This window comes from Triticum urartu, chromosome 7A (assembly GCF_056163025.1).
Source record: "Triticum urartu cultivar PI428250 chromosome 7A, HENAU_Tu73, whole genome shotgun sequence".
NCBI classification, from domain to species: domain Eukaryota; kingdom Viridiplantae; phylum Streptophyta; class Magnoliopsida; order Poales; family Poaceae; genus Triticum; species Triticum urartu.
This window is the reverse complement of record NC_141879.1, coordinates 676,352,967-676,367,474: the sequence shown is the minus strand read 5'-3', so window position 1 is coordinate 676,367,474 and position 14,508 is coordinate 676,352,967. Positions and strand designations below refer to the sequence as shown.

Below are 14,508 nucleotides of genomic sequence, written 5' to 3'. Positions count from 1 at the left end.
TCCCTATCACAAAATCTGAATAAAAACTGAATACACTTGGATGGAGGTGCACAGGAGCACATGCGGTGGGAGGTACATGGCAAAGAGGTGGTGATTAAGAAGAAGAGGAGACTTACCATTGAGGAAGGAGTGGATGATGGAGGGCAAACGTCGGACGGAGCGCGGCCACCACGAAACAGTCTAGGAGTGGATTATGAAGGACAAGAGCTCGTCCATCCTCTGACCCGCGCGCACCAACCGCATGTTGGAATTTTGCTAGTAGGCCTTTGGCCCAAAGCTCAACTAAAATTCTGAAATTTTTTTGGCTTATTCATGTACACATGTGAGTGGAATGAGTGAGGCTAAAGTTTAGTCCCACCCTGGAAGTTGAGAGAGAGTTGCACCTCTTTATAAGATGAGCTCTTCTATCACTTGTATGAGCATGAGAAGAGGAGACCTACACGCGCGCTCCTCCTCCTCGCGCGCCGCGCCGCGGGTTGCGGGATTGAGCCGAGCCGAGGACAGAGCTATGCACGTTGTCTACCCTAGCCGCCGCCGCTTCGTATGGTTTCTCACCACCGTTCGCGCCGCCAAGCAAGTCTTCTCCATCCCTCCTTCCGGCGTGCACCGCGAGAAGTGTAGAATTCATGCTTCTAGTATGTGCCCTAAATGTGATATGTTCATCTGCTATGCTAGTTCGCATGATTAGTTTAATCTCTGCTGCTGTGGTCATGATTTATCTTCTGTTTATTTGGATTAAATCTCGTAGTAATTTGCTCATATTTCCAACAATCCAAAAACCTGATTATAGGCAATTTACTCCGAGTGGTTTTGCTGCGCATCTGAAGCCGCCTGCCTTTAAGGGGGCGCAATATAAGAGGTGGCGCACGAGAGCAGTCTACTGGTTTCAGACCATGGGCTGCTACGATGCCACCAAGGGCAAGCCTGAGGGCGATCTTAATCCAGCACAGCTGGAAGCTTTTGAGAAAATTGATACCCTCTTTAAAGGCGCTCTTCTGATTGTTCTTGATGACTCTATTGTGGATTCGTATATGTCGTTTGACAACGGTAAAGACATGTGGGCTGCGCTCGAGGCCAAGTTTGGTGCCTCGGACGCCGGCAGCGAGTTGTACGTCATGGAGCAATTCTATGACTACAAGATGACTGATGAGCGCCCTGTTGTACAGCAGGCTCATGAGATACAGTCGCTCGCAAAAGAACTTGAGTACTTCAAGTGTGTGTTGCCGGACAAATTTGTTGCCGGAGGCATCATTGCCAAGCTTCCACCTTCGTGGAACAATTTTGCTACTTCCCTGAAACACAAGAGACAGGAGTTTTCCGTTGCGGATCTCATTGGTACTCTTGATGTTGAAGAGAAGGCGAGAGCAAAGGACACACGTGCTCGAGTTGCTAAGGGAGGTTCTAGTGCCTACATGGTACAGAAGAAGAACTCCCAACCCAACAAGTTCAAAAACAATAAGAACAAAACTCAGGGCAAAGGCAAGTTTGATACAAAGAACAAGCCATCACATTCTACCAACTTTAAGAAGAATTCTCATAAGAAGGGGAAGGGACTTTGCCATGTCTGCGGTGATCCTAATCACTGGGCTCCGAAGTGTCCTAACCGCTTTGAGGAGCGCGAACATGAGAAGAGCGGCAAGTCCGCTAATGTTGTCATCGGTGATACTGATATGAAGGAATCAGGATACGGTATTTTTCCTACCATCATTTCAGTATTTCAATCCCCTGATTGGTTAATTGACACCGGTGCCAATGTACATGTTTGTGCTGACGCCTCCATGTTTTCTTCTTACCAGGCAACAGGGACTTCACCCGTGCTGATGGGGAATGGGTCACATGCCATCGTTCGAGGTGTTGGTACGGTCGATCTGAAGTTTACTTCGGGGAAGACTGTGCGTCTGAAGAACGTTCATCATGTGCCGTCCATCAATAAAAATCTCGTTAGCGGTTCCCGTTTATGTCGAGATGGTTTTAAGTTGGTTTTCGAATCCAATAAAGTTGTAATTTCTAAGTGTGGACAATTTGTTGGAAAAGGCTATGAGTGCGGAGGCTTGTTCCGCCTATCTTTGTCAGATATTTGCACTAAAGTTATTAATAATGTTTGCCACAATAATGAGTCTGATATTTGGCATTTACGACTCTGTCATATTAACTTTGGTTGCATGACGCGGTTAGCCAATATGAATTTAATTCCAAAAATCTCTACTGTCAAAGACTCCAAGTGTCAAGTATGTGTGCAAGCTAAGCAACCTCGCAAGTCCCATAAGACTGCAGAGGCAAGAGACTTGGCGCCACTAGAGCTTATACATTCTGATCTTTGTGAGATGAATGGCGTGTTGACAAAAGGTGGAAAGAGATACTTCATGACGTTGATTGATGACTCCACTAGATATTGTTATGTGTATCTTCTAAAATCAAAAGATGAGGCTTTGACTTTCTTTAAAAACTATAAAGCTGATGCAAAGAACCAACTTGATCGAAAAATTAAACAGCTTAGATCCGATCGTGGTGGAGAGTATTTTTCCAATGAATTTGATCTATTTTGTGCGGAACATGGTATAATCCATGAGAGGACGCCTCCCTACTCACCCCAGTCAAATGGGGTAGGCGAAAGAAAGAACCGAACTCTAACTGATATGGTTAACACCATGTTAGACACTTCGGGTATATCCAAGGAATGGTGGGGGAGGCGTTAATGACTGTGTGTCATGTCCTAAGCCGAGTTCCCACAAAGCATAAGACCATGACTCCATTTGAGGAATGGGAAAGGAAAAGGTTGAAACTCTCTTACCTACGTACTTGGGGTTGTTTGGCGAAAGTCAATATACCAATTCCCAAGAAGCGCAAGCTTGGACCAAAAACCGTGGATTGTGTTCTTCTGGGCTATGCTTTTCATAGCATCGGCTATAGATTTTTGATAATAAAATCTGAGGTATCCGACAGCATGTTGGTACGATTATGGAATCAAATGATGCAACTTTCTTTGAGGACATATTTCCTATGAAGGATATGTCGAGTTCATCAAATCAGGAGATACCTACTCCATCTAGTGAGGAATTCACTGTAATTCCTGAACCCACCATTGCGATGGAACACGTTGAGAATCCTGTTGAGGGTAACAATGGAACTCCTGTGAGGAGTAAGAGATAGAGGACTGCAAAGTCTTTTGGTAATGATTTCATTGTGTACCTCGTGGATGACACACCCAGGACTATTTCAGAAGCCTATGCATCTCCTGATGCTGACTACTGGAAGGAAGCTGTATGTAGCGAGATGGATTCCATCTTAGCTAACGGTACCTGGGAGATCACTGACCGTCCTTATGGGTGCAAACCTGTAGGATGTAAGTGGGTGTTCAAGAAGAAGCTTAGACCTGATGGTACGATTGAAAAGTACAAGGCACGGCTTGTGGCCAAGGGTTATACCCAGAAAGAAGGTGAAGACTTCTTTGATACTTACTCACCCGTGGCTAGACTGACCACAATTCGGGTGCTACTATCACTGGCTGCCTTACATGGTCTTCTCGTTCATCAAATGGACGTTAAGACGGCTTTCCTCAATGGAGAGTTGAAGGAGGAAATTTACATGGATCAGCCAGATGGTTTTGTAGTACCTGGTCAGGAAGGAAAGGTGTGCAAGTTATTAAAGTCTTTATATGGCCTTAAACAAGCTCCTAAGGAGTGGCATGAGAAGTTCGAAAGAACATTAACTGCTGCCAGCTTTGTAGTAAACGATGGTGACAAGTGCGTGTACTATCGCTATGGTGGGGGCGAAGGAGTTATTCTTTGTCTGTATGTCGACGACGTATTGATCTTTGGAACCAAACTTGATTTAATCAAGGAGGTTAAGGATTTCTTATCTCGCTGTTTTGAGATGAAGGATCTAGGAGTAGCTGATGTTATCTTAAACATCAAGCTGTTGAGAGATGAGAATGGTGGGATCACACTGCTTCAGTCTCATTATGTGGAAAAGGTCTTGAGTCGTTTTGGGTATAGCGACTGCACGCCTTCTCCAACTCCATATGATGCTAGTGTGTTGCTTCGAAAGAATCGACGGATTGCTAGAGATCAACTGAGGTATTCTCAGATTATTGGCTCGCTTATGTATTTGGCGAGTGCCACGAGGCCTGACATCTCTTTTGTTGTGAGCAAGCTGAGTCGGTTTGTGTCAAAACCGGGAGATGATCATTGGCATGCGCTTGAGAGAGTTATGCGCTATTTGAAAGGCACCCCGAGCTATGGGATTCACTACACCGGGTATCCAAGGGTACTGGAGGGTTATAGTGACTCAAACTGGATATCTGATGCTGATGAGATTAAGGCCACAAGTGGTTATGTTTTTACACTTGGTGGTGGCGTTGTTTCCTGGAAGTCTTGCACGCAAGCAGACCATCTTAACGAGGTCAACTATGGAAGCAGAACTCACAGCATTAGACACTGCCACTGTTGAAGCAGAGTGGCTTCGTGAACTCTTGATGGACTTACCTATGGTTGAAAAACCAATACCCCCTATCCTGATGAACTGTGATAATCAAACTATGATCGTCAAGATAAACAGTTCTAAGAACAATATGAAGTCCTCAAGGTATGTGAAGAGAAGACTAAAATCTGTCAGAAAATTGAGGAACTCCGGAGTTATTACGTTGGATTATATCCAAACATCGAAAAACTTGGCAGATCCCTTCACAAAGGGTCTATCACATAATGTGATAGATAATGCATCGATGGAGATGGGTTTGAGACCCACCGCATGAGTTGTCCATAGTGGTAACCCACTCTATGTGATCGGAGATCCCGTGAAGTAGATGTGGGAGACAAACTGTTGGTCAGCTGGGAGAAGAGTATCCCTATATTAATTATCCCACTCCGTGAAGATGCAATACTCTCCTGATCTACATGGCAGGTTGATACTTATCTTAATGTGTTTCAAGTGGCTTATTCGGGTACGCAGAGATGTTGTCCTGCAGAACATCTTCTGAGGAACACACCTATATGAATTTGACTGTTAACGTCGCAGTCTGTGAGAATTGGGTGTTCTCTAATAAATTCATGAAAGGCCCTGGAGTATGACGTATACGCTCCACCCGCGGGGAAGCCTTGCGGCAGCACAGTATCGGTCAAGAATTTGTGTGAAACTAGTTTCACAGAAAACTTGTAGTTCAAGGCATAGTCCACTATTCAAGTTGTGATCTAGTGTAGCATAAATTTCTAAGTGGAAGTTCAACTTCACAGTCTCCACTAAGCACCGATATATAAAACAATATTTTAGAACTAAATGATGAGATGTGTCAATGAGACTTTGTGGGGGATTGTTGAAATTTTGCTAGTAGGCCTTTGGCCCAAAGCCCAACTAAAATTCTGAAATTCTCTTGGCCCATTCATGCACACATGTGAGTGGAGTGAGTGAGGCTAAAGTTTAGTCCCACCCCGGAAGTTGAGAGAGAGTTGCACCTCTTTATAAGGTGAGCTCTTCTACCACTTGTATGAGCATGAGAAGAGGAGACCTACACGCGCGCTCCTCCTCCTCGCTCGTCACGCCACGCCTCGTCACGACGCGCCGCGGGTTGCAGGATTGAGCCGAGCCGAGGACAGAGCTATGCACGTTGTCTATATTTTTGTTGCATGGAAAAATTAATGAGTCATTAATTAATAATTAACGGACGCGTTAATTACTGAACTGTTTCCGATTCTTTTGGATCGTGACGACTCGGACGCGGGGTTTACTCCCACGACCTACCCGGCCCGCACTATATAGTCAGGTAGACGTCTACCCTAGCCACCGCCGCTTCGTATGGTTTCTCACCACCGTTCCAGATCATTGCGCCGCCAAGCAAGTCTTCTCCATCCCTCCTTCCAGCGTGCACCGCGAGAAGGGACAGCAGGCCTCCGGAACCCCGCCTCTCGTGATCCTGTACGGGAGAGGGGCGATCAAGTTTTTGGGGAGCGCACTCGCGTGACTGCTGGCAGCGACGACTTCGCGAACGACGACTTTTTCCCCGACCTCGGCAACCTCGTCCTCGACGACATGGGCGACAACGTCAACGCCGGTGGTGCTACACCCGCTGCACCGTATGTGATTCTATCCTTCCTGTTCGAGATCGTGATAGAATTCATGCTTCTAGTATGTTCCCTAGATGTGATATGTTCATCTGCTATGCTAGTTCGCATGATTAGTTTAATCTCTGCTGCTGTGGTCATGATTTATCTTCTGTTTATTCGGATTAAATCTCGTAGTAATTTGCTCATATTTCCAACACCGCATCTCTTGTCATTGGATCGGACTGGGAGGAGGGGTGGAGAGGGCCGGATCCAGCAGCAAGGACCGGATCGGCAGCATGGCGGCTGCATCCACCTCTCTTGAACGCCATAGAGTGAATCCCTGCCGTGGAGGCAGAGCTGTGCGGGGCTGGCAGTGAGGAGTGGCGAGGAGGAGAAAGATCAACGGATCTGAGGAAGTGTGTGACGGCGGCGACCTGGAGGAGGCGGTGCGTGACGGTGGCGACCTGGAGGCGGCGGCGACCTCGTTCCCCGGCGGTGGCGGCGGCTCCTCTCGGGGCTGGGGCATCTTCTCTCGGCGGCGGCGGCGGTGGCTCCTCTTGGGGCTGGGGCGTCTCCTCTCGGCGGCGGCGGCGGCGGCGGCGGTGGCTCCTCTCGGGGCTGGAGGCTGAGATGAAATAGATCGAGATTGAGGGAGCCTCGTTGGCTGTTTGTTTTAGGTGCGGAGTGAGATACGAAAGAAAAACCAGACGAAAAAAACCTATGAAGATTAACCTACGAAAAAAAAACCCGGACGAAAGTGGTGGGACGAAAATTGACCGGCGGAGACTACCAACTGCTCTATTAGGAGTAGAGATTACTAATACTATGAAATATTGGTATATACGGAGATTTCACTATGGACTATATATGGAGCAAAATGAGAGAATCTACACTCTAAAGTATGTATATATACATCCGTATATAGTCTATAGTGAAATCTCTAAAGGTCTTATATTTAGAAACGAAGTGAGTAGCAAACATGCCCGTGCGTTACAATGAAAGGAAAAAAACAAATGCTCCTAGCACAATAAACACAACTCTAGACTCCTCTACAGGTCCACGTTATCTATTTCAACATAGCGCCTCATCTGTGTTATCACTTATCATCATTCCAAAAAACCATGATCGCATTGTGTCTGAACGTGGCCAATCCCATGGTGACGATCTCGGCCTTGGTCTAAACCCTAAACCCACTCACACTTGCTTTTTTAACTTTCAAAACTAATCTCGGCAAGATAGACATGACGTCCGCCCTTCCCGCTACAACCTACACCATACACCATCCCTCATACGCTACACTCACTTTTAAATTGTATAATTGTTTTTTCAAAATGCATCAACATCCTTTTTTTAATACACACAAACACTTTCTAAATCACATGGAGTTCTTAAAACAGAATATATATGTTTTAGATTATGAAAAAAAAGCACATGCCATTTTTTGGAATTACATGAAAAAAAATCATATAGAAAAGAGTTTTTTTTTCAAATTATATGAATATTATTTTAATACAAGAAAACTTCTATTAAAACTTCACAAAATAAATTAAATGGTGAACGATTTTTAAAAATTACCTAACATTTTTAAAAGGAAAAAAACATTTTAAATAACAAAAAAAGAAAAATGCATGAAAAAAAATCAATTGGTATTGTTGCCCTCACCAACATGACCATAAATTCTCATCGTACATGGATCCTGTGGCTTCTTTTATATTTCCTTTTCATCCTGAAGACCCAATCCTCATGAACTTGACATAGTTGTTAGCTGTAAGTAAAGAGACATCTAAGTTCAATGTGATTCATCTCATCAACCAAAATGAAATAGAAACTTCCCAGAAAAAACTGCCTAGCCACTCTCTGCACATTAGTGTTTGTACTTTGTTGCTCAGTATGAGTGTTTTGCGGACTTGTGATGCTATTTAATTGCCGATGTGTAACAACAGGAACCTGGAAATCACACCTGGTGAGGTAAGCTCTGGAGAATCCTTGGCTCCAAGAGAGGCAGAGAAGCATCAGGATGGAGGTGCTGATGGTGGCAGCAAGCCAAGCAAAGTCGAGCTAACGGAAGAGCAGAAGGTGCGCACAGAGGCCTTTTTTATGCCCCCTGCTTTCAGACTTTTGAACATGGAGAAGGTTTCTGAAATTCCTGAGCATACTTTTTGATAGAGGACCTGATGCTCTCAACACAAATTTGAGTACATTTATCTGAGAATTCTGAAGCTCTGAAGTTTAATGTTTGCATGCAGCTCTAGTACAGCCAAGCCATCATTTGTGCAGAACATACTCATCCAGAATTTGAACTCATCACAAGCATGTCAATAGAAGAAATTAACTAACTCATCCACTCCACTCATGCAGATAAAAGCTAAGTTCTCTCACTCTAAGTTACTGATAAATAGATCATCTCAACTAAGGACATAGATTGAAAGGCGGGTCACAAGCAGATAAAACCCAAGCCTTCCAAGTTCCAACACAAACATCAGTACACAACATAAAAAGAAGTCTTAGGTGTCAGTGCTGGTCAAATTCAACCTGCTGACAACATATCCTGCTTACATACATACGATACTTGATACGGACATGTCATACTACATCAGCGCCATCTTGAACATCCGCCATCCTACTCCAGATGTATGGCCCAAGCAAGATCAAGCTAGCGAGCTTAGATCTGCATACATGTATTTAGTTAGTTGGAAATTTTAGGCAGCCGCTGTTGATGCAATGGGAATCTTTCCTATCCCATTTTCTTAGGAAGGATGCATGTGCTAAATAGCAGAGTACAGTATAGCTTAACAACAAAGGCACACAAGCTGCCATAGTATATTGCAGCCTAGAAGGAACATAGACAAAAACTTGGCAGACCATAACAGGCGAACCCTATCTGTTCTTGAAAACATAACAATGTAAATAAGAAGTGCTCATAAATACAAGACTCAAGGACTTCAAACATCAACCTACTGGTTATGCAACATTCTTATTTTGAACATCACTGTTGAATTGAATGAATGATGTTGTAGTAAGTGCTAAGTATGACTAATGATGCAAACGTGAAAGCCATTTTCTCTCCTCAAGATATGGAACAATAAAAATTATCTTTCCAAACTATTGAGTAATCTTACTTTGGAATTAACATTCTCAAATCACAATCACATATAATTGTCAAACATGCATGCAGAACCAAACCATGAATTGACTACCTATCCTAGCTAGTTGGACAAGGTAGTCAAGCCCAATAGAACAATAATTAACTTTCTTTATAACCATGGGAGTAGAAATTTGAAGCAACTGCACGGTTGATGTAATGGGAATTTCCTATTTGCTAAATTGCAGAGTACAATATAGCTCAAGAACAAAGGCACACAAGCTATTTGTTCGTGCTTCCCAAGAATCCCAGAGCTATCTTATTGCAGTTTGGAAGCAAGGTTAATACAAAATAGCAGACCTTAACATCTGAATTCTATGCTCTTGAAAACACACGGTAAATAAAGAATACTCAAACATCAGCTTACAAGTTGTGCAACGTTCTTGTTTTGAACATCATCATTCAGTTGGATGAGTGATGCGTAATTACTAAGTATGACTAAAGAAGTAGTATATGAAGCGGCAAGTGAGAGAGCCATTTTCTCTACTAAGATATGGAGCAATAAGAACTAACTTTCTAAACTGGTATGTAATTTTTTTTTCATTGATCTTCTCAATGTGTCTGGCTAAATAGACTACAACAACGCCCTTGAGTACTGTTGTTCTTAAAGAAAATCATCTGGCAGCAAAAGAAACAACCGAAACGACATGAACTAAAATGATCATTACAGAAATCAAGGATTATGACAGACATTTCACCAAGCAATCATTGAACATATGAAAAACTAGTATCTTGTCATGCTGGAAGGTGATTGAACGTATGAAAAACTAGTACCTTGTCATGTGTATTACCTGCATCATAGAAACTTGAGAATGCATTGTAGATATGGATATCCCTGGCGCTGCCACTGTTGCAGAGTCTCTTAAACGTCATTGACTGGAGATGGACCAGGAAGATGCCACAAGATGTCCTTACAAGGGTCACATTGTTTTCCTCGTCGAATCCCACTAAGGCTAGAGGCTTCCTCTTGCCTGCTGCTCCTAGAGGAAGAAGCTTGTCTAGTTCAACAGTCCTTCCGAGAACCCATGTCGCATCATCATGACGAACACCAGCTTTCCACTTCCATAGTTGGGCGCGGAAGCCCAACACAACGATTAAGCCAAGGCCACCATCTTCAGCTGGCATAACCGCGAAAACGGTATCGTCGTGGGCATATGCATTTGGCGTCGGCTCTATCAGTGCCAGCCTCTGCGTGTCCAAATCAAACTCAATTATGCAAGCTCCGCCAAGAACATACGACCAATAGAGTGAATTCCCAATCAAGATAGTGGGAGTGAGGACAGGTTGAAAATATTTCATAGCTGTAGATGCCTTGATCCTGGAATGTAGAGTCAATTGCAAGAAACCACCACATTTGTGGCTAGGTTTGCAGAAAACCACCAACTCGTTAATCCGTTGCAGAAAACACCGGAAAATTTGTTAAGTCATTGCAAAAAGCACTGGTCGGGTGATTTAGCCCGTTTCATCACTTTCTGACAAGTGGGGCCGGGTTGTAATGTGGTGGAACGTTGCAGAAAACCCCTCACCAACATGATCATAAATTCTGATCGTACATGGATCGTGTGGCTTCTTTTATAATTCCTTTTCATCCTAAAGACCCAATCCTGATGAACTTGACACAGTTGTTGTTAGCTGTAAGTAAAGAGACATCTAAGTTCAACGTGATTCATCTCATCAACAAAAATGAAATAGAAACTTCCTAAAAAATAACACGAAAGCCGTGCCTAGCCACTCTGCACATTAGTGTTTGGACTTTGTTGTTCAGTATGAATGTTTTGCGGACTTGTGATGCTATTTTATTGCTGATGATACAATAGGAGCCTGGAAATCACACCTGGTGAGGTAAGCTCTGGAGAACCCTTGGCTCCAAGAGAGGCAGAGAAGCATCAGGATGGAGGTATTGATTGTGGCAGCAAGCCGAGCAAAGTCAAGCTGACGGAAGAGCAGAAGGTGCGCACAGAGGCCTTTTTTATGCCCCCTGCTTTCAGCCTTTTGAACATGGAGAAGGTTTCTTAAATTCCTGAGAATATTGATTGATAGAGGACCTGATGCTCTCAACTAAGGACATATATTGAAAGGCAGGACCCAAGCAGATAAAACCGAAGCTTCCAGGTTCCAACACAAAAATCAGTACGCAACATAAACCAAAGTCTTAGACATCAGTGCTGGTCAAATTCAACTTGCTGACAACATATCCTGCTTACATACATACGCTACTTGATACGGACATGTCATACTACATCATCGCCACCTTGAACATCCGCCATCCTACTCCAGATGTATGGCCCAAGCAAGATCAAGCTAGCGAGCTCTGATCTGCATACATGTATTTAGTTAGTTAGAAATTTTAGGCAGCTGCTGTTGATGCAATGGGAATCTTTCCTATCCCATTTTCTTAGGAAGGAGGCATGTGCTAAACAAAGGCGCACAAGTTGCCATAGTATATTGCAGCCTGGAAGGAACATACACAAAAACTTGGCAGACCATAACAGGGGAACCCTATCTGTTCTCGAAAACATAACAACGTAATAAGAAGTGCTTATGAATACAAGACTCAAGGCCTTCAAACATCAACCTACTGGTTATGCAACATTCTTATTTTGAGCATAGCTCCTGAATTGAATGAATGATGCTGTAGTAAGTGCTAAGTATGACTAACGATGCAAACGTGAAAGCCAATTTCTCTCCTCAAGATATGGAGCAATAAAAATTAGTTTTCCAAACTAGTGTGTAATCTTTCTTTCGAATTAACATTCTCAAACCTCAATCACATATAATTGTCAAACATGCATGCAGAACCAAACCACGAATTGACTACCTGTCCCAGCTAGTTGGACAAGGTAGTCAAGCACAATAGAACAATAATTAACTTTCTTTATAACCATGGGATTAGAAATTTGAAGCAACTGCACAGTTGATGCAACGGGAATTTCCTATTTGCTAAATTGCAGAGTACAATATAGCTTAAGAACAAAGGCACACAAGCTATTTATTCGTGCTTCCCAAGAATCTCAGTCATCTTATTGCAGTTTGGAAGCAAGGTTAATACAAAATAGCAGACCTTAACATGTGAACTCTATGCTCTTTAAAACACATGGTAAATAAAGAGTACTCGAACATCAGCTTACAAGTTGTGCAACGTTCTTGTTTTGAACATCATCATTCAGTTGGATGAGTGACGTGTAATTACTAAGTATGACTAAAGAAGTAGTATATGAAGCGGCAAACGAGAGAGCCATTTTCTCTAGCTTTCCAAACTGGTATGTATTTTTTTCATTGATCTTCTCAATCGCAAACAATTGTTAAACATGCGCGCAGAATCAAACCATCAATTAGCTACATCTTCTAGCTAGTTTGACAAGGTAGCCAAGCCCAATAGAACAATAATTAACTTTCTACATAACCATGTGAACAGAACAAGCAAAGCATGCACCCAATGGCAACATAAAATAAAATAATTAGGCTTACCAGTTGATCAGATAGTTGGTTCCAATAACAGCGGCGGGAAGCTAAAGCAGGGGAGAGCACGTTTGCGATTGAGGAACTGCTCCATCCTTGTACAGACTTTGGTAATTTCATAAGTCTTGACCTCCATTGAGTAACAATCCACATTCTCAATACGAATACCTTTTGGAGCGCCTTGGAAGAACAAGAATCCCTCAGCTGCACCCACTGTGGAAATGGAATAGTCATGATACTGCCCTGGCAGGCTTATGACCTTCTCGAGCTTCCATTCTTGGGAATTATTCTGTAGAGAGGTATGGTAGAGAGCAAAGTAGCCATTCTCACGGACAAGAGAAAACATCTCAAGGGTTCCTTCCCTACCCGTAACAACTGAATTCGGACGTCCACGATAAGAGTTCTGGTGGTGCAGATCTCTGAGCTCCTGATGGTAACCGGTGAGAAGATCGACAGTGGAAAACCTCATGGTGCACGTGTCCAGCACCATCAAATGGTCGCTCCAAGTATAAGGTTCTGTCCAGTAGAAGCGACCGCGCACACAGTCAAAACAGGACATCTGATCCAAAGAAGGGAGGACAGGAGACTCCACCATACACCATTGCATAGTTGTGGACGGGAAGACAAAGAGGACGAGCTTGGTCTGGTATTTTGCTATGCATATCACCTTGAAGGGTTCCTCCTCCCCATTCTCGCTGGTGTTTGGAGCAAGTACAGGCTCGAACTCCCAAAGAGAATCTTGCGGCTGGGCGGCGAGGTCTTCAGGTATGGTTGGAAGCAGCACGTATCTGCTGGACAGGGGGTCGCAGACGGCGAGGTGGAAGTCGGCGGCGTTGCACCGCTCCCGTTCGGTCCACGTGGGGCGGTCACGCGGGGTGAGCTCATTAACGTCCATGAGGATGCTTACTTCGGCGTCGTCTTCGTGGTAGCAACAAATGCGCACGGTGCGGGGGTGGAGGGAGATCCAATCGAGGAGGACGCGGCCGCCGCGGACGTCGCGGGGGCGCCAGCGGGGGCCTTCCCCGTCGTCTTGGACGCCCGGCGGGACGTAGTAGGAGCAAGAAGAAACGACGGCCGGGACGAAGGAGAAATCGGCGGCGCGGGGGGCGAGGGCGCCGGCGAGCGGGGCGGAGGGGTGCGGCGCCTGGGCGTGGTGGAATCCGGCCGCGTCCATGAAGCCGAGGAGCGGAGGCCGGTGCAGCCCGCGGAAGCGGCGGCGGAAGGCGCAGCCTTTGATGACGCGACGGAAGGAGGTGCAGGCGGCGGAGGCGCGGGCGAGCGCGTCCGGGGTGGGCAGGCGGAGGAAGATCTCCTCCAGGAGGTCGTCGGGGATGGGGATGGAGGCCAGCGGCGGCTGCGGCGGCGCCATGACGGCCGTGGTGGAGAAAGGGGATCGAGGGTTTGGGCTTGGGATGCTGGAAGCGACGAGTGAGTGAGTGGGCTGTGGATTGTACGAAGCCATTTAGCGAACACCTGGTACGGCTCCATAAAGCTTGGAAAATTGTACTAGTCTTCAAAACATTTTAAATGAAAATTGTACTCCCTCCGTAAAGAATTATAAAAGCTTTTAGATCATTAAAGTGTGTCAAAAACATCTTACATTATGAGACGGAAGGAGTAATTATCTAAATGTTCTTATATTTCTTTATAGAAAGGGAGTAGTTTAAAGCGTCATTTCTTGTCTCATTTCATCTAGATATACACACTAAAATCTCCAGCTACATTAATATCTCATTAAAACTATATTTTCACATTTGAAATGTAAATTGCTGTTTGAAGCCACATAATTCTTGGCTCCATATAGGTTGGAAAATTTAAATTTTACGTAAAACATCTCGACATGGGCGGAACCCTATATTGTGATGTCGC

The 14,508-nt window shown here is 44.5% G+C and overlaps 2 protein-coding genes across 5 annotated transcripts; both read right to left on the bottom strand.

The window, feature by feature from the left end:
* Nucleotides 1-7,720: 7,720 nt before the first annotated feature.
* On the bottom strand, nucleotides 7,721-10,596 carry LOC125523149 (uncharacterized; the record flags this gene model as incomplete). The annotated part of the gene is made up of 2 exons (XM_087535083.1): nucleotides 7,721-8,706; nucleotides 9,955-10,596. Coding segments are annotated over 2 exons (648 nt in total), but the record flags the coding sequence as incomplete, so codon positions are not given.
* LOC147961371 (uncharacterized) lies at nucleotides 10,237-14,084 on the bottom strand. Of its 4 annotated transcripts, none has more exons than XM_087535081.1 (2): nucleotides 12,649-14,084; nucleotides 10,237-10,368 (listed from the first exon to the last, which is right to left on the bottom strand). In XM_087535081.1, exon 1 carries the CDS (start codon nucleotides 14,006-14,008, stop codon nucleotides 12,656-12,658), a length of 1,353 nt encoding a protein of 450 aa, XP_087391207.1. In that variant the 5' UTR covers nucleotides 14,009-14,084; the 3' UTR covers nucleotides 10,237-10,368; nucleotides 12,649-12,655. The 4 variants fall into 4 exon arrangements, with proteins under 4 accessions (XP_087391207.1, XP_087391206.1, XP_087391208.1 ...); XM_087535080.1 differs by lacking the exon at nucleotides 10,237-10,368 and adding an exon at nucleotides 10,596-10,812; XM_087535082.1 differs by lacking the exon at nucleotides 10,237-10,368 and adding an exon at nucleotides 10,596-10,784.
* Between the last annotated feature and the right edge of the window lie 424 nt (nucleotides 14,085-14,508).

Bases quoted from the DNA above. Each gene is read 5' to 3' on its own strand.
- LOC147961371 (XM_087535081.1), bottom strand. From the start codon at position 14,008: ATGGCGCCGCCGCAGCCGCCGCTGGCCTCCATCCCCATCCCCGACGAC.